This window comes from Pituophis catenifer, unplaced genomic scaffold (genome assembly GCF_029215685.1).
Source record: "Pituophis catenifer annectens isolate HBS135680 unplaced genomic scaffold, rPitCat1.0.hap2 SCAF_3, whole genome shotgun sequence".
Lineage (NCBI taxonomy): Eukaryota > Metazoa > Chordata > Lepidosauria > Squamata > Colubridae > Pituophis > Pituophis catenifer.
In genome coordinates, this window is record NW_027256883.1 from 5,409,085 (window position 1) to 5,430,163 (window position 21,079).

The 21,079-nt window shown below is 44.5% G+C and overlaps 1 protein-coding gene across 3 annotated transcripts in view; it reads left to right on the forward strand.

Annotated features, from left to right (window-relative positions):
• PTP4A3 (protein tyrosine phosphatase 4A3) overlaps positions 1-21,079 on the forward strand; it is a 110,553-nt gene that overhangs the window by 74,695 nt on the left and 14,779 nt on the right. For 2 of the 3 annotated variants that reach the window (XM_070940297.1, XM_070940298.1), the window contains exon 3: positions 12,033-12,775. In XM_070940297.1, the coding sequence (XP_070796398.1) occupies positions 12,671-12,775 (105 nt within the window). In that variant the 5' untranslated portion in view covers positions 12,033-12,670. Of the gene's footprint in view, positions 1-244; positions 370-12,032; positions 12,776-21,079 lie in introns of those variants that run through there. The other variant, XM_070940299.1, reaches the window with a different exon arrangement.

The following is a 21,079-nucleotide window of genomic DNA, read 5'->3' on the forward strand; positions in this document are numbered from 1 at the left end:
GAAGGTGACACTTCATCACTTTCGCACAGGACCCTCTAAGCTAAAACACGTTCAGCTGGTTTGTGATTCAGCGTGTGGCATATACAGTTGCAACGGGCTTCCCTGCGCGTCCCCTTTGCTTCATCAGCCTGCCGAAAACCTGCCCTCTCCTGCATATATTTACATGCGTATGTTCTATTTTGAGGCCGCGGCCACATAGCGCTTAGCAGCCTGTGACCCCGGAGGAAGGTAAGCATTGCAAAACGAGCTTTCGAGCAGATCACACCCGCGGCTTAGCTTCTCGGAGGGGAATCCAGCCAGGGAGACAGCTGAAACGCTGGCTGCGAAAGGCGCTCGGCCGAGCAGGAAGTCCTTTTCTTCATGCAAAAGGTAAAACCGAGGCAGGGAAGACTGGAGCTGGGCCAGATGTTTAGCAAGCTCGTTTTCCAGAGGTCTTACTTTGGTTTTTTGTTTCTTTTTTTTTTTTTTTCACCCATTCGATCGATTCCTGCTTTGCGTGTTTCAGGTGGCTAGAAGCGAGGTTTTGCTCTCCCTTGGTGTTTTTTCTCTCCCGTGAATCCTTTGTTCCAGCTTTTCTGTTGGTAGAAGGCAGTTTGGTCTAGTGGTGAAGGCACTCAGGCTAAAAACCAGGAGATGGGGAGTTCTAGTCCCACCTAGGGTAGGAAAGCTGGTTGGGTGACTTTTGGGGCCAATCATCAGGCGCCTGTGAGTTCTAGTCTTCCATTAGGCATGAAAAATGGTTGAATTTTTGGGCAGTCACCAGGCAGCTGTGAATTCTAGTCCTGCCTTAGGTATGAAAGTCAGCTGGGTGACTTTGGGGCCGGTCACTCTCAGCCCAACTCACCTCACAGGGTTGTTGTGGAGACAACAGGCAGAGAGGAGGGTGTGTCAGGTACGTTCTCTGCCTTGAGTTATTTATTAAAATAATGAAGGCAGGATGATAAAAAAAAACTTTTTTTAAATTAAAATAAGCTTAAATTGAACGATGTGCCACATTTGAATGCAAGACGTCTCGGGTTTCGAAGCAATTCTGTCGAGGTGGACTTACAAGAGACTAAATCTAAAAGCCAAAATGTAAATCCAGTGTGGATTCTGTATGTAACCTGGAACTGACTCTATATTCAGGTAATCCTTAATTTATGACCACAATGAAGCCCAACCTTTCTCTTGCTAAGGAAGACTGTTGTTAAGTAACTTGCGTCCCCGTTTACAACCTGTCTTTCCACAAGTTGTTCCGTGCAGCACTGCAGTTGTTTTGGAAACCGATTCTGGGCTTTATGCTTGAGATACGAGAAAATGAAGCTTTGGGGTTTGCCAGATAGGCTTACGTTATAGAAATGGTTTGTCCCCAAAGAGGCAACTGAACTTTTTGTTTTTCTTTTTTCTTTGAAGACATTTCGCTTCTCATTCAAGAAGCTTCTTCAGCTCTGGCTGGATGGTGGGGGGGATGTCCATAGACTGGATGATGGGTATGGAATCTCCATAGACATATAGAAATGGTTAATATATACTACTATGTCATTTTTTTTAAAGAGCTGTACGCAGCGAAAATTCATTTTAATGTATGCCGATTGGGGTACATTCAAAGTGACAATGGAGGAGCCTTGGTAATACAGTGGTCTAAAGCACCCTGTTATTAAGACCAGCTGCCTGCAATTACTGCAGGTTCGAATCTCGCCAGGCTCAAGGCTGACTCAGCCTTCCATCCTTTCTAAGGTAGGTAAATTGAGGACCCAGTTGTGAGGGCAATAAGCTGACTTTGTATAAAAAATATACAAAAGGGTGAAGGCTATTGCTTAGCGCATTGTAAGGTGCCCTGAGTCTCCGGAGAAGGGCGGCATATAAATCAAATTTAAAAAAAAAAAAACAATAAAGTTAGTCTAAGTCTAAAAACTGAGACCTTATTCTACCAAGCGTCCAAATTTTGGTTAGGTAACCATGGAGGGATGCTCCTGCCACGGTGGTAATTGTGAAAACCGGTCATTCAGTGCGTTGTAACTTCAAACAGTCACTAAACAGATGGTTGTAAGTTGAGAACCACCTGTAGAGGCAGTTATTTGTCCGAAGCTAAAATATTCCTCGGTCTTTTTGACCGCCTCGTTTTACGGTCCAAAGCTTTGTCCTTCAAGGAACATCCTGTGCTGTGCCTCATGGTTTCCTAGGTCAGCCGGCTTCTCACGTGGATTGTTGGCTAAAGCCTCTTTTTTGATTTTGTTAGCTTTCTGGTCCGCGGATGTCTCTCTCTCTCTCTCTCTCTCTCTCTGTCAGCGTGACACTTTCAGGGTGGAAAAAAAGAGGAAATTGTTCGCTGATGATGCCCGGCACACCCGTCCTTTCTGGAGGAGGGATTTCCCAAATTCTCGTGTTTGCCTCTGGCTTGCCTCCTTAAAGAGTGTCGAAAGCTTTCGGGAGTTAGTTTGCACACGCAGGCGTATTCTTGTCCGTCCTGGTGTCACGCACAGACAGGTTTTCGGCTGCAACGAAGAGCGTCTCTCCGGGTATCAAAAGGAAGGTAAAAACCAGAAGGAGGAAGAAGCGTCCTCCCGAGGAAATGACAAAACCAGCTTGGCAGGAAGGGAAGGTGACATCAGAAGTTTTATTAAGAGTAGTCTGTCCGTAATAGTTGCGCTTCTTGGAAGCCCGAGGAATTGCAACCCGTTCTGGTTTTTCGGTTTTTTTTAACCAAAACTGGATGGTATTGTGTGGTTTTAGATCTGTCGTGTGGGAATCTCTGGACAAATTCAGGTAAGGCATGGAGGGGATTTTCCCCTTCTTCCTTGCACATTCTGGCACTTGTTATTCAATCTTTAGCTCTTTAATCTCATACCTGATTTGCCAAGTGAGAATATTGTGCCCAAAATAGCACAAACGGTTTAGAGGGATTTTCTCAACCCTCGGAGATGAAGTTTCTCTCTGGACACTTTCCGGGTCCTTGAAAGTTGATCGTTTCGCTCCTAAATTAGATGTTCTCTTTACGGGAAGTCCTCGACTAACGACTGCGGTTGAGCGCAGAATTTATGTTGCTAAGTGAGAAATCGGTTAAGTGAGGTTTTTTTTCTCCCCTATTTGACGACTTTTCTCGACACGCTTAAGTGATTCACTGCAGTTGTTAAATTCATTCGATCGTTCGCTCGAAAATCTGTTCTCGTTACGTAAGTCAAGGAAGTCCTGGACTTAACAACCGCAGTTGAGCCCAGAATTTAGGTTGCTAAGTGAGCAATTGGTTAAGTGAGTTTTGCCCCCGTTTTGCAACTTTTCTCTACACATTGGTTAAGTGAGTCACTGCAGTTGTTAAATTAGTCACTCGGTTGTTAAGTGATTCAGGATTCCCCATTGAATTTGCTTGTGAGAAGGTCGCAAAAGGGGGTCACATGACCCCAGGACATTGGAACCGTCATAAACATGCATGATTTGTCGAACATCCGAATGTAAGTCACGTGACCGGGGGCTTGTTGCAACGGTCATAAATGTGAAAAATGGCCATAAGTCCCTTTTTCCAGTGCCGTTGTAACTCCGATCGGTCACTAAACAAACTGTCGTAAGTACTTGTGAGGAAATGTATAGGGCAGCAAAATTTGCATCCAAAATAAAACCCCACAACTATGCTTAATAGTACAGCTAGTCCTCAACATACAGCCACAATGGAGCCCAGAAGTTCTGTCGCTAAGCGAGAAATTCGTTAAGCGAGTTTTGCCCCATTTTACAACATTTTTCACCACGTTTCTTAGGTGAATCCCTGCAATAGATAAATTAGCCACCTGGTTGTTAAGCGAATCTGGCTGTTCCCCCCCCCCCCATTGACTTCGCTTGTCCAAAGGTCCCTAAAGGGGATCATGTGACCCCGGGGTGGCTGCGACTGTCGTAAATATGAACCAGTTGCCTAGCGTCTGAATTTTAATCACGTGACCATTACAACAGTCACAAGTGTGAAAAATGGTCATAAGTCCCTTTTTTCAGTGCTGTTGTAACTTAGAACGGTCACTAAACGAACCGTTGTAAGTCGAGAACTATCTGTATGCCTTCTTGGTGGTCTTCTGGAGGGGGACACGGATTCACCTGGGTATTTTTGAGGCCTTGTGAATGAAGGTGAACGTAATACAGGATCCAATCTGAGAGAGTCACCGAGACCAGAAGTTGGTTCTTCCAACCTTTCGGATTCCTGTGGGAGCCCATCCTCGGGGAACTTCTCGGTCTTCAAGGATGTGTTTTTGAGGTCTTACCTAATGCTACCGTGTTTCCCCGAAAATAAGACTCTGTCTTATATTTTTTTGAACCCCGAAATAAGCACTTGGCCTTATTTTTGGGGAGGTCTTATTTTGGGGTGCATGGAGCAAGATGGGGCTTGATTTCCAGCTCTGCGTTTAGATATTTTCGGGGAGGGCTTATTTTCAGGGGAAGGCTTATTTTAGCGCATGCACTCAAAAGCCCGATTGGGCTTATTATCAGGGGATGTCTTATTTTCGGGGAAACAGGGTAATACAGGTAAAAGTCTGTAGAGATTATCAGTCAGCCAGGTCATGGTTGCCCCAAAGATGCACCTTTGACCTGGATGACTGACAATCTCTACAGAGTTTTAGCTATATAATTTGGGATGAACACCCTTTGAATGGGGTGAAAGTAGGAACGGATTTCCAGAGGGGAAAAAATTGCAGACTACAGGAACCAGGAGCACCACTCAGGTGACCCTGAGGACACCGATAAACCTCCAAATGCTTCAACGACCCTCTAAAACGGGTGTGAAATTCAAGGCCCGCGGGCCAAATCCGGCCTGCGGGGTGCTTAGATCTGGCTTGCAGAGCAGGCCTAGAAATATCAATATCAATACCTCTGCCGGCCAAAGTGGCCACGGTGCGGGGCGCATTAGGCCCTCCAGTGGCCCGTTTTGGCCGGCAGGAAGCCATGGAGGCCGAAAACGGGTTGTGGGGGGGAAAGGCCCCCCACACCTCGTTTTGGCCAGCAGGGGGCTGCAGGAGGTGTCCATCCCATCTCTCCCCCTGCCCTCCCCCCCCCCCACCATGGCCGGCCCACGGAGGAGAACTACGAGGCTGATCTGGCCCTTGAAGAAATCCAGTCTGATCTAAAAGGATGCAAATGACCAGCTTTTGTCTGCAAGGAATATCAATACTTCTGTTCCCCACCATCCAGTCAGAGCTGAAGAAGCTTCTTGGGATGAGAAGCAAAATGTCTTCAAAAGAAAAAAACCCAAGAAAGTCCAGTTACCTCATGAAAAAAAGCACCTTGACAGGTAGTCGTCAATTTAACAAGCATTCAATTTAACAACCGGGTGACTTTAGGCCAGTCGCTCTCACGCCAAGCGACCTCACAGGATTCTCATGAGGAAAACAAGCAGAGGGGAAGGAATGTTTTTTACAAGATTTTTTAAAGTTCAGGATTAAAAGAAGGAGTTGATTACAGCGTATTATTCGCATGTTGACATGGTTTGCACATCAGTTATGGATGCCTTTCTGTGCAGCCAGTGAACCAGTTGTTCCAACTTTTCTGTTGATAGAAGGTAGTTTGGTCTAGTGGTGAAGGCACTCAGGCTAGAAACCAGGAGATGGGGAGTTCTAGTCCCACCTTAGGCAGGAAAGCTGGTTAGGGGCCATTCCTAAGGCAGCTGTGAGTTCTAGTCTTCCCTTACGCATGAAAACTGGTTGAATTTTTGACCAATCACTAGGCGACTGTGAATTCTAGTCCCACCTTAGATAGGAAAGCTGGCTGGGTGACTTTTTGGGCCAATCACCGGGTGACTGTGAATTCTAGTCCTGCCTTAGGTATGAAAGCCAGCTGAGTGACTATGGGCTAGTCATTTTCAGCACAATTCACCTCACAGGGTTGTTGTGGAGACAACAGGCAGAGGAGGGAATGTTAGGCATGTTCTCTGCCTTGAGTTACTTATTAAAATAATGAAGGCAGGATGATAAAAAATAAAATTATATATATATTATATAATATATATATATATATATGCCTAAATTGAACGACGTGCCACAAACTTTGAGTGCAAGATGTCTTGGGGCCTGAACCAATTTTGTTGAGGTAGACTTACAAGAGAATTCGTTTAGTGACGGTTCAAAGTTCAAAAGTGACCTTTTCCACACAACCGTCACAGCTTTCCCTGTGGTGACAGGATCAAAATTCAGACACTTGGCAACTGGCGTGTACTTATGACAGTTGCAGTGTACCCCGGAGCTCACGGGATCTTAACAACCGTGTGACTTAACTTAACTGCAGGGCTTCACTTAAAAGTCAGGGCGAGAAAGGTCATAAAAAGGTCATAACCACTGTCTTGCTTAGCAACATAAATTTGGGGCTGAATTGCTGTTGTAAGTCAAAGACTGCCCATAGATCAGGAGTGAAATGCTACTGGTTTGGGCCGGTTCGCCCAAACTAGTAGTAAAAAATGCTACCGGTTCACCGAACCGGTAGTTAAAAAAAAAAATGTAAAAAAAATATGTTCCGACGATCAGCTGAACAACGCGTGATCCTCAGAACGTTTTTTTATTATTATTATTTTTTAAGCATTCTTTACTACCGGGTTGGGCGAATAGGTAGTAAACAAAATGCTTTTAAAAAGTAAAAAAAAAAAAAAAAAAAAGGCTCGGACGATTGCGCGGCACAGCTGCGATCGTCGGGGGGGGGGGGTTTATTTCATTTTTTTTAAGCATTTTTTACTACCTATTTGCCCGAACCGGTAAAAAATGCTTTTAAAGGTTTTTTTAAAAGGTTCCCAAGATCGCGTGCCACAGCTGATCCCCCCCCCCCGCCGTTCTACTTACCTTCCCAAGCTTCCTTTTGGCGCCCGCACAGCACGCTTGGCAAGCAGCGCGAATGCATGGCCAGCAAACCGGTTCAGATTTCACCACTGCCATAGATGATGGGAAAAGCTTAGTTTGCATTCAAGAAGCAAAATAATTCTGGCGAATTAACATGTTTCCTACAGTGCTTTGGGGCACGTTGGGTTGGGTAGTGTGTTACCTCCCACTTTGGGGCACATATTTCTGCACATAACTGCCTAATTTTCTGGAGCTGAGGTCAGGGTGGAGAGAGAAATATTTTGGCGCTGAGCAGACAACCTGTTTCTCCGTTCTCACCTTTCCCCCAGTCAACTTAAGGAGCCTGCTGACCTCTCTCTTTGGGGGAAAAGAGAGGCTCCCCCAAAATGGACTTGGAAATGAAAAAGTAGCATTTGTTAATATGACAGGTGGTCCTCAACTTATGGCCTCAATTGAGCCCGAAATGTTTGTGGCTAAGGGAGACAGACATTGGTTAAGTGAATTTTGCTCCGTTTTACGAACTTTCTCGCCACAGGGACTAAGTGAATTATTGCAGTGGTTCGGTTAGTCAAATGGTTGTTAAGTGAATCTGGCTTCCCCGTTGATTTGGCTTGTCAGAAGGTCGCAAAAAGGGGACCTCATGACCCGGGGACATTACAGCGGTCATAAGTATGAGTCAGTCCCCAAGGGTCTGAATTTGGATCAGTGACCATGGGATTGTTGCAACAGTCGTAAGTTTGAAAAACGGTCTCAAGTCACCTCTTTCAGTACCGTTGTAACCTCGAACAGTCACCAAATGAGTTGTTGTAAGTTGAGGACTACCTGCAATAGGAGGAAACTGAAGGAAAGGAACGAGACGTGAGGAGAGAGAGAGAGAGAGAGAGAGAGAAAAACGGAGGGGGAAGGAGAGGAGGGGAGAAATAGGGATGAAGGAAGGAGATGTGAGGAGAGCGAGAAGGAACAGAGGGGGAAGGAAGATGTGAGAAGAGGGGAGAGGGAGGGAGGAAGGAAACGAGAGAAGGAAGGAGAGGAGGGAGAAACGGATGAAGGAAGGAGACATGAGGGGGGAGAGAGAGAGAGAGAGAAGGAACAGAGAGGGGAAAGGAAGGAAGATGTAAGAAGAGGGGAGAGACGGAGGGAGGGAGAAAGGAAACGAGAGAAGGAAGGAGAGGAGGGGAGAAACAGGGATGAAAGAAGAAAGGAAGGAGACGTGAGGAGAGAGAGAAGGAACAGAGGGGGAAGGAAGGAAGGAAGATGTAAGAAGAGGGGAGAGACAGAGAGGGAGGGAGAAGGAAGGAGAGGAGGGGAGAAACAGGGATGAAGGAAGGAAGGAGACGTGAGGGGAAAGAGAAGGAACAGGAAGAAGGAAGGAAGGAAGATATGAGAAGAGAGGAGGGGAGAGACAGGAAGGAAGGAAAGAAGGAGATGAGAGAGAAGGAAGGAAAGGAGGGGAGAAATGGGTGAAGGAAGGAAATGTGAGGGGGGAGAGAGAGAGAGAAGGAACAGGGGGGGAGGAAGGAAGATGTGAGAAGAGAGGGGAGAGACAGGGATGAAGGAAGGAAGGAAACAAGAGAAGGAAGGAGAGGAGGGAAGAAATGGATGAAGGAAGGAGACGTGAGGGGAGAGAGGGAAGGAACAGAGGAAGAAGGAAGGAAGGAAGGAAGATACGAGAAGAGAGGAGGGGAGACACAGGGAGAGAGGAAGGAATGAAACGAGAGAGAAGGAAGGAGAGGAGAGGAGAAACAGGGATGAAGAAAGGAAGGACACATGAGGAGAGAGAGAAGGAACAGAGGAAGGGGGAGGGAGGAAGGAAGGAAGCCGGTCGCAGCTAAATTTGGGGTTCCACCAAGTTTAGGCCAAACAACCAAAAGTTCAAAGTAGCGTTGATAAATCCTTGAATTCCCGTAATGAGCCTTGGGACGCTGTTAAGCGTATTACAGAGTTCGTGCTCCGTTCCCGTTTGGCCCGCCTCGTGCCCTGGTTTCTGAACAGGTGAGAAGAGACTTATAACACAGAATTAAATCATGTGCGCAGGGTTTATCAGTAGTGGTGGAAATGGCTTTGTGTCTACAGACTGAGATTTGTCCACTACATCTGTAATGTTTCCTTCCTGGCTAGGCACATCACTGAAAAATATATCCTTGATTTAACAGCCACCGTTTATTTTATTTTATTTTATTTTATTTTTATTTTTTATTTTTTTTAATTTGATTTATATGCCGCCCTTCTCCGGAGACTCAGGGCGGCTTACAATGCGTTAAGCAATAGCCTTCATACTTTTGTATATTTATACAAAGTCAGCTTATTGCCCCCACAAACTGGGTCCTCAATTTACCTACCTTAGAAAGGATGGAAGGCTGAGTCAACCTTGAGCCTTGGCGAGATTCGAACCTGCAGTAATTGCAGGCAGCTGGTCTTAATAACAGGGTGCTTTAGACCACTGTACTACCAAGGCTCTATTTTATTTTTTTAATTTATTTGTCAAAACAAAAATTACACATTCTAACGGTTTAGCCCGTTCCCTCTCCTGAAGGCATGGATTTCCAACGTTGGCAACCTCATCAGTGCACTGCAAGTAAATAACCAGACTCAGAAATCTCCCAAAACGCCATAATTCAACCCTGAGCTCAATATATATTGTGTTCTATTCCTCAATAATCTGCATATCTGCTTCTGTTCCTTCTATTGTTGATGTTCCCCAAAGCTCTGGGATATTTTTCTAGAGTGCCTTTTTAACATAGATTCAGTAGGGCTTTGGAAGCTTCTCTCTTTTGCAAAGATCTGCATCGCATTTGGGTTAGACAGTATTTTTTTCCCCCTCTCCTTAAGACCAGAATGTCCAACCTTGGCAACTTTAAGACCTGTGGACTTCAACTCCCAGAATTCCCCAGCCAGCATGGAGTTGAAGTCCAGGGGTCTTAAAGTTGCCAAGGTTGGACATCCTTGCCTTTAAGAGATGGGTTAAGCAATTCAGTCTTGATGAGCGCCAATCTTTTAGTCTGGTGCCCACTAGTGTTGGCTCTGAATTGTGGAAATTTTAACTCCACAGAGCAGGGTGGATTTGATTTAAATCACGATTTAAATCATGATTTAAATCACTAGTAAAAAGGCTTGATTTAAATCAACTCGATTCAAATCATAATTTTTAAAGAGCAACTGTCATCTCTGCTACTCCTTTGACCCACTGTTGACTCACCGATAATCCCAGTGTTGCAGAATATACAGCCTCCTGCTACCTAACTAAGCTCCATTTCATGCTGAATAAACTAAATTATTTATGTATCTTAAATAGAAAACTATCTTACCATAGATTTTTACCCCAAAAGTTTTTTATTAAAATAAATTCAATAAAAATAAAAATAAAAAATCTGATTTAAATAAAAAAATCAGATTTAAATCAAAAAAATCCGATTTTTTTAATTTTTTTTTAAAAAATCATTGATTTTTATCCACCCTGACCTTAGCTCAGTGGTGGGTTTCAAAAATTTTTTACTACCAGTTCTGTGGGTGAGGTGCGGCTTGGTGGGCGTGGCAGGGGAAGGATACTGTAAAATCTCCATTCCCTCCCCATTCCAGGGGAAGGTTACTGCAAAATCCCCATTTCCTCCCGATCAGCTGGGACTCGGGAGGCAGAGAATAGATGGGGGGCAGGGCCAGTCAGAGGTGGCATTTACCGGTTCTCCGAACTACTCAAAATTTCCGCTACCGGTTCTCCAGAACTGGTCAGAACCTGCCGAAACCCACCTCTGCCTTAGCTCTGTTCCTGGTTTACCTCTACAATTGCATTAACACTTTTGGCTGAAACTCTTATTTCAGATTTGCTGGAGATATGGGAGTACCGCAGCCTTTCTGTAATTAAGGGTCCTTGGTGCTTTCTGAGCTTGCTTGTTTTCTTGCAGACGTTCCCTTACCCAACTAGGTAACATTATCAGTGCTAGTAAGGAGTACTGTTTGCTGTCAGGTTTATATTCTGGTGTCTTGGCTGTCTGTGTGGGTGGTGGGCGGTCTTAGGGATTTTTTGGTTGGGCTGTTTCCTAATGGCTCTTTGGCAGTTTCTTGGCTGAAAATTGCTTACTTGCTAGTTGGTCTTTTTGTAATTCTTTGCAGAGCAGGTGCTGGTAATTTTCCAGCACTTAAAAGCAGGGTGAATTTGATTTAAATCGAGTCGATTTAAATCATGATTTAAATCACTAGTAAAAAGGCTTGATTTAAATCAACTCGATTTAAATCATAATTTTTAAAGAGCAACTGTCATCTCTGCTACTCCTTTGACCCGCTGTTGACTCACCGATAGTCCCAGTGTTGCAGAATATACAGCCTCCTGCTACATAACTAAGCTCCATTTCATGCTGAATAAACTAAATTATTTATGTATCTTAAATAGAAAACTATCTTACGATAGAGTTTTACCCCAAAAGTTTTTTATTAAAATAAATTCAATAAAAATCAAAAAAATCTGATTTAAATAAAAAAATCCAATTTTTTTTTAAAAAATCATTGATTTTTATCCACCCTGCTTAAAAGTCAACATCTGGCAGTCTTGAACCTGTGGCTGAGTTGCGCATTCCAGCTGTGAAGACCGGTTAACTAGCTATCTGAAAAGAAAGCCCCTGAGGTCTTAATAAAATGGGCTGATTTATTCTTCTGATGTTCCTCCGAGATCTGGCCTGCTCTAGCACTCATTCACACAACCAAATTAAAGAGGACCAAAATCGCCAGGCTTTCCAAAATGGTCAACTTAACCTTCAGTCATGTTTCTAGTCCCTTTGGACCCCTTCGGTTCCAAAATCATTGACCCATTCCTTGAGTTACCTTGGTTTTGGGGTGAGCCTTGATGGGTTAGAGGGAGGGTGCCCCTTTCCCTGTTCTCTGTTAGGACCTCATGTGTTCCAGTGGGGTGGGGTGGGGGTTAGACTAGATGACCTACAAGGTCCCTTCCAACTCTGTTCTTAATCTGTTAATGCTGACTGCTGGCTGCCTGCCATTTGGCAGTTCGAATCTCAGCAGGCTCAAGGTTGACTCAGCCTTCCATCTTTCCGAGGTGGGTCAAAGGAGGACCCAAAATTGTTGGGGGTAATAGGCTGACTCTGTAAACCGCTTAGAGAGGGGCGGTAAAGCAGTATGTAAATCTTAAGTGCTATTGCTATTTTTTGACACACAGATCCTAAATGCATACGATTGCCTGATTCCGCTACGTTTTGCAACCTTTGGGCGCAATCCTAGTGCTGACCGGAATGTCTCTTTTTGTCCTTCCAGATCGTCCTGTATGCTGATCGCCTGTGGATTTATGGAGGGGGCTGGGCGCACTTTTGAGCACTGCCACGCACAGCATCCCTCCCGTTGAACGAGGACAGTGTCCTGGCCAAACCTGGCCTCCTAGAGCCCCTTGGGCTTCACCATTCAGAGAGCCCGTGGATGGCTGTTGAGGTCCGCGGAAAGCTTCTACCGGCAGTTTCTCCATCCTGAGCTGCCCCGGGCTCCTCTCGCTGCCCCCAAATATTTCACATATCCAGATGGGGTAACGTGAAAGCCCAAGAGATAACATCAGCGTGTTCGCTGAATGCTGAGGCCTTTGTGAGGAGGAGGAAGAGGAGGAGGAGGAGAAGAAGGGAAGTTGGGTGGCACTGAAGGACGACTACTTAAAATTGCACACTACGGATTTTTTTTTTTTAAAAAAAAGGAAAACAAAAACAAAAGTATTACTCAGTCTCAAGCACAGGGTCCCTTTTTTAAAAAATTCGAGGATTTTAGAGAATCCAGCGTTATCCTATTTGCACAACATTTGTGTTGATTGTGAGGGGAAGGAGAGTCTGGTCAAGCTCTCGTCACTTGGTACTGTTTTTGGCTTTGCGAATCGTTTTTTTCTCGAGAGACCACCTCGGTTTGTCTCCACCATGGCGCGCATGAACAGGCCTGCCCCTGTGGAAGTGTGCTACAAGAATATGAGGTTCCTGATAACCCACAACCCGACGAATGCCACACTGAACACTTTCATTGAGGTAAGACACCGATGAGAGAGCGCCTCTCACTGCTGGATGTAAATAAAAGTCATAGAGATACTTGGACTTGTGAAATTTCAGGATAAACTAGGTTCTGGCCTGGTTTACAGACCATCAGAACATCCCAACATTGTAGGCTTATTGTACAGGTAGTCCTCTACGTACGACCACAGTTGAGCCCAAAATTTACATAGTTAAGTGAGGATTTGTTGAGTTTTGCACCCATTTTATGACATTTCTGGCCACCGTTGTTGAGTGAATCACTGCGGTGGATAAGTTAGTGACCTGGTTGTTAAGTGAATCTGGCTTCCCCGTTGATTTTGCTTATCAGAAGGTTGCAAAGAAAAGGATGACATTTCATTCATTTTCATTTTATTAGATTTATATACCGCCCTGCTCCCGAAGGACTCAGGGCGGTGAACAGCCAAGGAGATAAAATATACAGACTACAAAATTTAAAAGACAATATATAACCCAATTTAATAGTTTGGCCCGGAACAGATTAAAACACCCTTAAAGTTTAAAACAGATTTAAAACTTACAATTAAAAAGGGAGGTTAGGCCAGGCCAGCCTGTTGAAATAAAAAGGTCTTGAGGGCACGGCGGAAGGTGCGTAAATCCGGGATCCTCCGTATCTCCAGGGGGAGCTCATTCCAGATAGCAGGATAGACATGATTGCGGGACGCAAGTATGAACCAGTCATCAAGCCTCTAAATTTTTATCACGGAACCGTGAGGGTGCTGCAAAGGTGGTGACTAGGGAAAAAGGGTCGTAAGTCACATTTTTCCAGTGCCGTTGTAACTTTGGTCATTAAATGAACTATCATAAGTCAAGGACAACCTGCAGTCTGGAAAGAGTGCAGAGAAGAGCAACAAAGATGATTAGGGGACTGGAGGCTAAAACATGAAGAACGGTTGCAGGAACTGGGTATGTGTACTTTAATGAAAAGAAGGACTAGGGGAGACATGATAGCAGCATTCCAATATCTCAGGGGCTGCCCCAAAGAAGAAGGAGTCAAGCTATTCTCCAAAGCACCTGAGAGTAGAACAAGAAGCAATGGGTGGAAACTAATCAAGGAGAGAAGCAACCTAGAACTAAGGAGAAATTTCCTGACAGTGAGAACAATTAACCAGTGGAACAACTTGCCTCCAGAAGTTGTGAATGCTCCAACACTGGAAGTTTTTAAGAAGAGGTTGGACAACCATTTGTCTGAAGCGGTGTAGGGTTCCCTGCCTAGGCAGGGGGTTGGACTAGAAGACCTCCAAGGTCCCTTCCAACTCTGATGATGTTCTATGTGAGTGTCGGAAGTCTGTATCCCTGAAGTAGATAATAGCCAACCTTCTCAAGGCTCACCAAGAAAACACATCTGAATCCTGAAGAATCAAATTGTTTTGTATGCTCCATATCTTTAGTTTAGAAAAAATAAATAAATAAACAACCATTTGTCCGAGAAAGTCTTCTGCCTTGGTCAGCGGTTTGGACTAGAGGACTTCCAAAGATCCCTTCCAGTTCTATGATTCTAAGAAGGTTGTCTCCCAACGATCTTCGCTTCCACTGATCCTTTTGATGGAGATTATCTCATTATCTAAAAGTGACGCTTGCATGTAGACGGGGCTGCAGCTATAACTCTTCTGCCATTGATCACCTTGTGGTACCTTCTCCACCTTGGAAACCATTTTCAAGATGGAACACCTAAACAGGCAACCAGAGAGAGTTGTCCAAGGCGAGATAGTCCTCCACTCACGACCATAATGGAACCCAACGTTTCTGTGGCTAAGTGAGTTTTACCCCGTCTTTCTTGCCCCAGTGGTTAAGCGATCACCGCCGTTGTTAGTCACACAGTTGCCAGGTGAATCTGGTTTCCCGTTTTGCGACCTTCTGGCTTCGCTTGTCACATGGCCCCGGGACACTGCAACTGTCACAAGTCCATGCCAGTTGCCAAGCCTCTGAATTTTGATTACATCACCACAGCAAGGAATGCTGCAAAGGTCCTAAGCGCGAGAAAGAGCCGCAAGTCGCTTTTTTTTCCCGGTGGCTGTTGTATCTTTGAACGGTCACTAAGCGACGGTTGTTAAGTCAAGGACCGCCTGTATCTTCAAGAAAGGCTCCTGGTTTGAGAAGGTTTACATGGGGCCCACTTGAGATCCCAGAGCTGTTTCAAAGCAACTCTATTTTGGAAAACAGTTGCAGAGTTTTTCTCCCGGCGGAACTGAGCTTGTTTGGACAGGTTTAGGTGTGCAGCACGATTACCTGGACCAGGTGGGTTGGTGGTTTCTTCCTCTCCTTTTTCAAGTGCTTTACAGAGATTTCACGCAATAGCTGTCATCAACCTTCCATACTTTACAGATTAACAGAGTTGGAAGGGACCTTGTAGGTTGTTAGGATATGGTTTGAGCCTAACAAGTTGTCCAGGCAATATATGTGTTCTGTGACTTTAATATGAATATGTATTGTGTGACTTTAAAGTGTTACTGCTGATTCATTGTAATGCTGAGTCATGCTGTAATTAGATAATCACTGGTTGTGAATGTATTTAAGGTACTGTAACGTATTCAGTTTGATGATATGCTACCATTGTGTGAGGAGTTGCTATCATTGTGCTATCATCGTTGGATGGATCTGCTACCATCGTGGTTTGTGAACCAGAGTGAGTTTGTTATTCTAGCCAACTACTTTTTGTGTGGTAAGAAGATTTCTGTATCACTGGACTGATTTAACTGGCAAAGACTTGGATTGATTTAAAGACTATGAGATTGTTTTCCACTATAAAGTAAACTTTTTATAAACCAGTTTGCACATCTCTTATTCATTGCTCTCAGCAACGTTTCTCTGTGCTCTACACTCTGCTGGTTGGTAACACAACAACAATATCCTTAACAGAGGTCATCTAATCCAACCCCGCATCCAAGCAGGAGACCCTACACCATTTCTGACAAGTGACAGTCCAGTCTCTTCTTGAAAGCCTCCAGGGATGAAGCTCCCACAACTTCCGAAGGCAACGTCTGTTCCATGGGTTGATGGTTCTCACTCTCAGGAAATTTCTCCTCATTTCTAGTTTGAATCTCTCCTTGGTCAGTTTCCATCCGTTATTCCTCATCTGGCCTTCAGGGGCTTTGAAAAACAGTTTGACCCCCTCTTCTCTGTTGGCAGCCCCTCAAATATTGGAAGACTGCTATCCTGTCTCCCCTGGTCCTTCTCTTCACTAGGCCAGCCATGCCCAGCTCCTGCAACCGTTCATCGTATGTTTTAGCCTCCAGTCCCCTAATCATCCTGGTTGCTCTTCTCTGCACTTTTTCTAGAGTCTCAACATCTTTTTTCTAGTGTGGTGACCAAAACTGGATGCATTACTCTAGGTGTGGTCTTACTAAGGCTTTATAGAGTGGTATTAATACCTCCCTTGATCTTGATTGTATCCCTCTGTTAATGCAACATAGGATTGCATTGGCTTTTTTGGCTGCTGGCTCATATTTAGCTGGTTTGTCCACCAAGACTCCCAAGATCCCTCTCACAGTTCCTGCTATTAAGCCTGGTTTCTCCCAGTGCATGTGTACTTTGGGTTTTTCTTACCTAAGTGTAAGACTTTGCTTTTCTCTACATTGAATTTCATTTGGTTAGATAGGGCCCAGGGTTTGAGTCTGTCAAGATCTTAGCCCAAACGATACCTTCCCCTTCGTGTGGTTTGTTGGGTTTTTTTGGCATTTTCCTACCCATCTGGTCTTCTCTTCCTTTTTAGCGTGCACATAACGCATAGATATGTAAGAGGTTTGTTGTTTTCTTATGCTGTGATACCTGGCTCTTGGCCAAGGTGCGCTGTTTATAGCCGTACCTTCCCCTGCCTTCCCTCCAATGAGGCTGTGTTGTCCACAGAGGTTGCTCTAGGTTACAACTCACCAAAATTTGTTGCATACCGATGGGGATTAAAAATAAATGCCCTTGTTTACTCTTGAATCAGCAAGAGATGGATGGGCTGGGATAGATTTTCACTTGAAAAAGATTTGTTTCGATCCGCCCGTACGGAGAGTCCTCGACTTAACGACCGCAACCGAGCCCGAAATTGGAAAGCGAGGCAGCTGTGAAGTGCATTTTGTCCCGTTTTATGACCTCTCTTGATACCGTTGTTAAGCAAATCAGTGCAGCTATTAAGTTTATTATTTATATTTTTAGATATATAGATAGATAGATAGATAGATAGATAGATAGATAGATAGATAGATAGATAGATAGATAGATAGATAGATATAGAGATGAGAGAGACAGAGATACTGTAGATAGATAGAAAGATGATAGATAGAGATAGATGATAGATAGATAGATAGATAGATAGATAGATAGATAGATAGATAGATAGATATAGAGAGAGATGATAGAGAGAGAGATACTGTGTATCATCTAGAAAGATGATTGATAGATAGATGGATAGATAGATATATAGAGAAGAGAGAGTGATGATAGATATAGAGAGATAGATAGATAGAGATAGAGAGATTAGAGAGATGATAGAGAGATACTGTAGATAGAAAGATGATAGATAGATGATAGATAGATATAGAGATGAGAGAGAGATTGAGAGAGGGAGATACTGTAGATAGAGAGAAAGATGATAGATAGATAGATAGATAGATAGATAGATAGATAGATAGATAGATAGATATAGAGATGATAGACAGAGAGACAGATACTGTAGATAGAAAGATGATAGAGATAGATGATAGATATATAGAGAGATGAGAGAGAGATGAGAGATAGATAGATAGATATAGAGAGATGAGAGAGAGATACTGTAGATAGAAAGATGATAGATAGATAGATATAGAGAGATGAGAGAGAGATACTGTAGATAGAAAGATGATAGATAGATAGATAGATAGATAGATAGATAGATAGATAGATAGATAGATAGATTAGATAGATATGATAGAGACAGACAGATGAGAGAGAGAGAGAGAGAGAGAGAGAGAGAGATGATTGATTGATTGATTGATTGATTGATTGACCTATAGGCCATATCAACGTACAGGTTCAAGCACATATTACCAATAAAATTCTAAAGGAACAATTTAAAATGAGAGGAGGGTAGCTCTTCAGTTAGTCACACGGTTGTTAAGTGAATCTGGCTTCCCCATTGACTCTGCTTGTCAGAAGGTCGCAAAAAGGGCATCCGTGACACTGCAACCGTCATAAATATGAGTCTGTTGCCCCGTAATCATGGGGATGTTACACCGATCCTAAGTCACTTTTTCTTTTTCCAGTGCCGTCGTAATTTCAAAACAGTCACTTAAGTGAACGGTTGTCAGTTGAGATCTATCTGTATTGGAGGTTTCTGTAGTGGCGTGCTTTTCATCCCACCCAGGTAGTCCTCGACTTAACAACAGTTCATTTAGTGACCGTTCAAAGTTACAACGGTACTGGGAAAAGCGACTTGGGATCGTTTTCCACACTTACAACCGTTGCAGCATCCCTGTGGTCACATGATCAAAAACCAGACGCTTGTCAATTGACTCGTATTTATGACGGTCACACATCCGGGGGGGGCTGTGACCCCCTTGTGCGACCTTCTGACAAGCAAAGCCCGTGGGGACGCCAGAGTCACTTAACAACCGTTGTACTGACTTAACGACTGCAGTGGTTCACTTAATGGTGGCAAGAAAGGGGATAAAATGGGATAAAATTCACGTAACAGGTGTCTCACTTAACAACGTAAATTTTGGGCTCCATTGTCGTAAGTTAAGGACTACCTGTTATTTGTTTTTTTTGGGGGGGGGGGGTTCGTCTTAGTACTGAAGAGGGGTTCAGTGAGTCTCTGCTGAACTTCCCTGAACTCGTTTTTAATCGGCAACGGCTGCGGGAGGTCTATGAAAATTCACTGCAGCCAACTCGCTGCAGTGTAACTTTAGAGTTACACTAAAAAGGTAAAGGTTCCCAGCCTCGCACATAGGTGCTAGTCGTTCCCGACTCTAGGGGGCGGTGCTCATCTCCGTTTCAAAGCCAAAGAGCCAGCGCTGTCCGAAGACGTCTCCGTGGTCATGTGGCCGGCATGATTCAACGCCAAAGGTGCACGGGACGCTGTTACCTTCCCACCAAAGGTGGTCCCTATTTTTCTACTTGCAATTTTTACCTGCTTTCGAACTGCTAGGTTGGCAGAAGCTGGGACAAGTCACGGGAGCAGTTCACCCCGTTACGCGTCACTAGGGATTCGAACCGCTGAACTGCCGACCTTTCGATCGACAAGCTCAGCGTCTTAGCCGCCGCGCCACCGCGTCCCTTCTTAGTGTAAGAGTTACGCTAATATCAAATAAACGGTGGATTAGAATCGTTGAAGGATGCAAAAGGAGGGACAGAATGAAATGCGAATGGCAAAAATTAAAACAATTTTTTAATCTCTTTTAAAGAATTATATTGAATTGATAAATTGTGCTGCAGCCATGGAGAGTTGGCCATAGCAAGTTGGCTGTAGCAAGAATCAGAATCAGCCTTGTCCCCAAAGATTGCCCATGGCTCTCCCTCTAACATCTAACAAGAGAGGCTCAAGTTATTCTCCAAAGCACCGGAGGGCAGGACAAGAAACAATGGTGGGAAATTAATTAAGGAGAAACTTCCTAACGTTGAGGACAATTAACCAGTGGAACAGCTTGCCACCAGGAGTTGTGGGTGCTTCATCACTGGAGGTTTTGAAGGAGAGACTAGACAGCCACTTGTCTGAAATGGTGTAGGGCCGTGATGACGAAACTATGCATTTTCATTTCATTTTCATTTTATTTGATTTATATACCGCCCTACTCCCGAAGGACTCAGGGCGGTGAACAGGCACAAGATAAAACACATAGAATACAAAAATTTAAGAGCAGAAGTAAAATCGAGGTGGAGAGGTGGCACGCACTGTTCTCTCTATGGGCACGCAAGCCGTTGCCCCAGTTCAGCTCCACCGCGCACACCTTCTGCCAGGCATCTGGTATTTGGGTCTCTGTCCAAAATTTGGACAAAATTCAAAATGGCAGTAAAAGGTTTTAAGGGTTAAGGAAAGATTCAGCCAGGTTTCTTAAGGAACAGTGTCCTGTTCAGTTAGGGAGTCCTCGATTTACAACGATTCATTTAGCAATTGTTCAAAGTTACACAACAGCCCTGGAAAAAAAATGACTTACGACCAGTTTTTACACTTAACAACCGGTAGCGGAAATTTTGAGCAGTTTGGAGAACCGGCAAATATCGCCTCTGGCTAGCCCTAGAGTGGGGTGGGAATGGAGATCTTGCAATATCCTTCCCCCCAGGAGTGGGGTGGGAATGGAGATCTTGCAGTATCCTTCCCCTGCCACGCCACCAAGCCACGCCTACAGAACCAGTAGTAAAAAAAAATTTGGATTTCACCACTGGGCAAAAGGGTCATAAAATGGAGCGAAACTCACTGAACAGCTGTCTTGCTTAAGCCACCGACAATTGGGGCTCAATTCTTGTCATAAGTGGAGGACTATCCCCCATATTGTTTAAACCAGGGGTCTCCAACCTTGGCAACTTTAAGCCTGGAGGACTTCAACTCCCAGAATTCCCCAGCCAGCAGGCTGGGGAATTCTGGGAGTTGAAGTCCTCCAGGCTTAAAGTTGCCAAGGTTGGAGACCCCTGGTTTAAATTACTTCCAAAATTGGCAGGTCCATCACCCAAAAACCAATCTCAATAGGCATTGCAAGTGTCCTAACTTGACCCACCTTTATGGAACCAAGGCGACTCGGATAATGACCTCGGGACCTTCAAGTCTTCTGACTTATGATTGCTAAGAATCTGACAACAGCATCTGCTTTGGGCCATCTCAAGAGGAGAAGTCTAAGGAAAGGATTGTGTAACCTCTAAACTAAGCATGAGATGTTCGAAAACAAAATTCTTCTCGCCCAAGAAACCCGAGAGCGTTGGCCACGCTGTTTCCCCCGTGGTCAACCTCTCCACCCACATAGCTTGCCGGCCACGTTTTGGCCGTTAAGAAGAATTAGTGTGGTCCTTAGGTACCGAAAATAGCTCTAAAAACTTCTCTCGGCCAAAGGGACTATGACTGGCAGGACTTTAATGTCAGGGTATCAATAGATCCTGCGTTTCGTTGTTTTGACAGCAATAGCACCTAGATTTATGCAGGTAGTCCTCGGATTACGAGGAGTGGGGCGGTGGCCTAGAGGTCTCGCCTCACAATCAGGAGGCTGTGAGTTCGATCCTAGGTAGAGGCAGGTATCTCTCTCTCTCTCGGCACACTGAGAATGTATCTGCTGAACAAAACTCCGTGTTGCCAACAGGAAAGGCATCCGGCCACTCAAACACTCTGCGAGC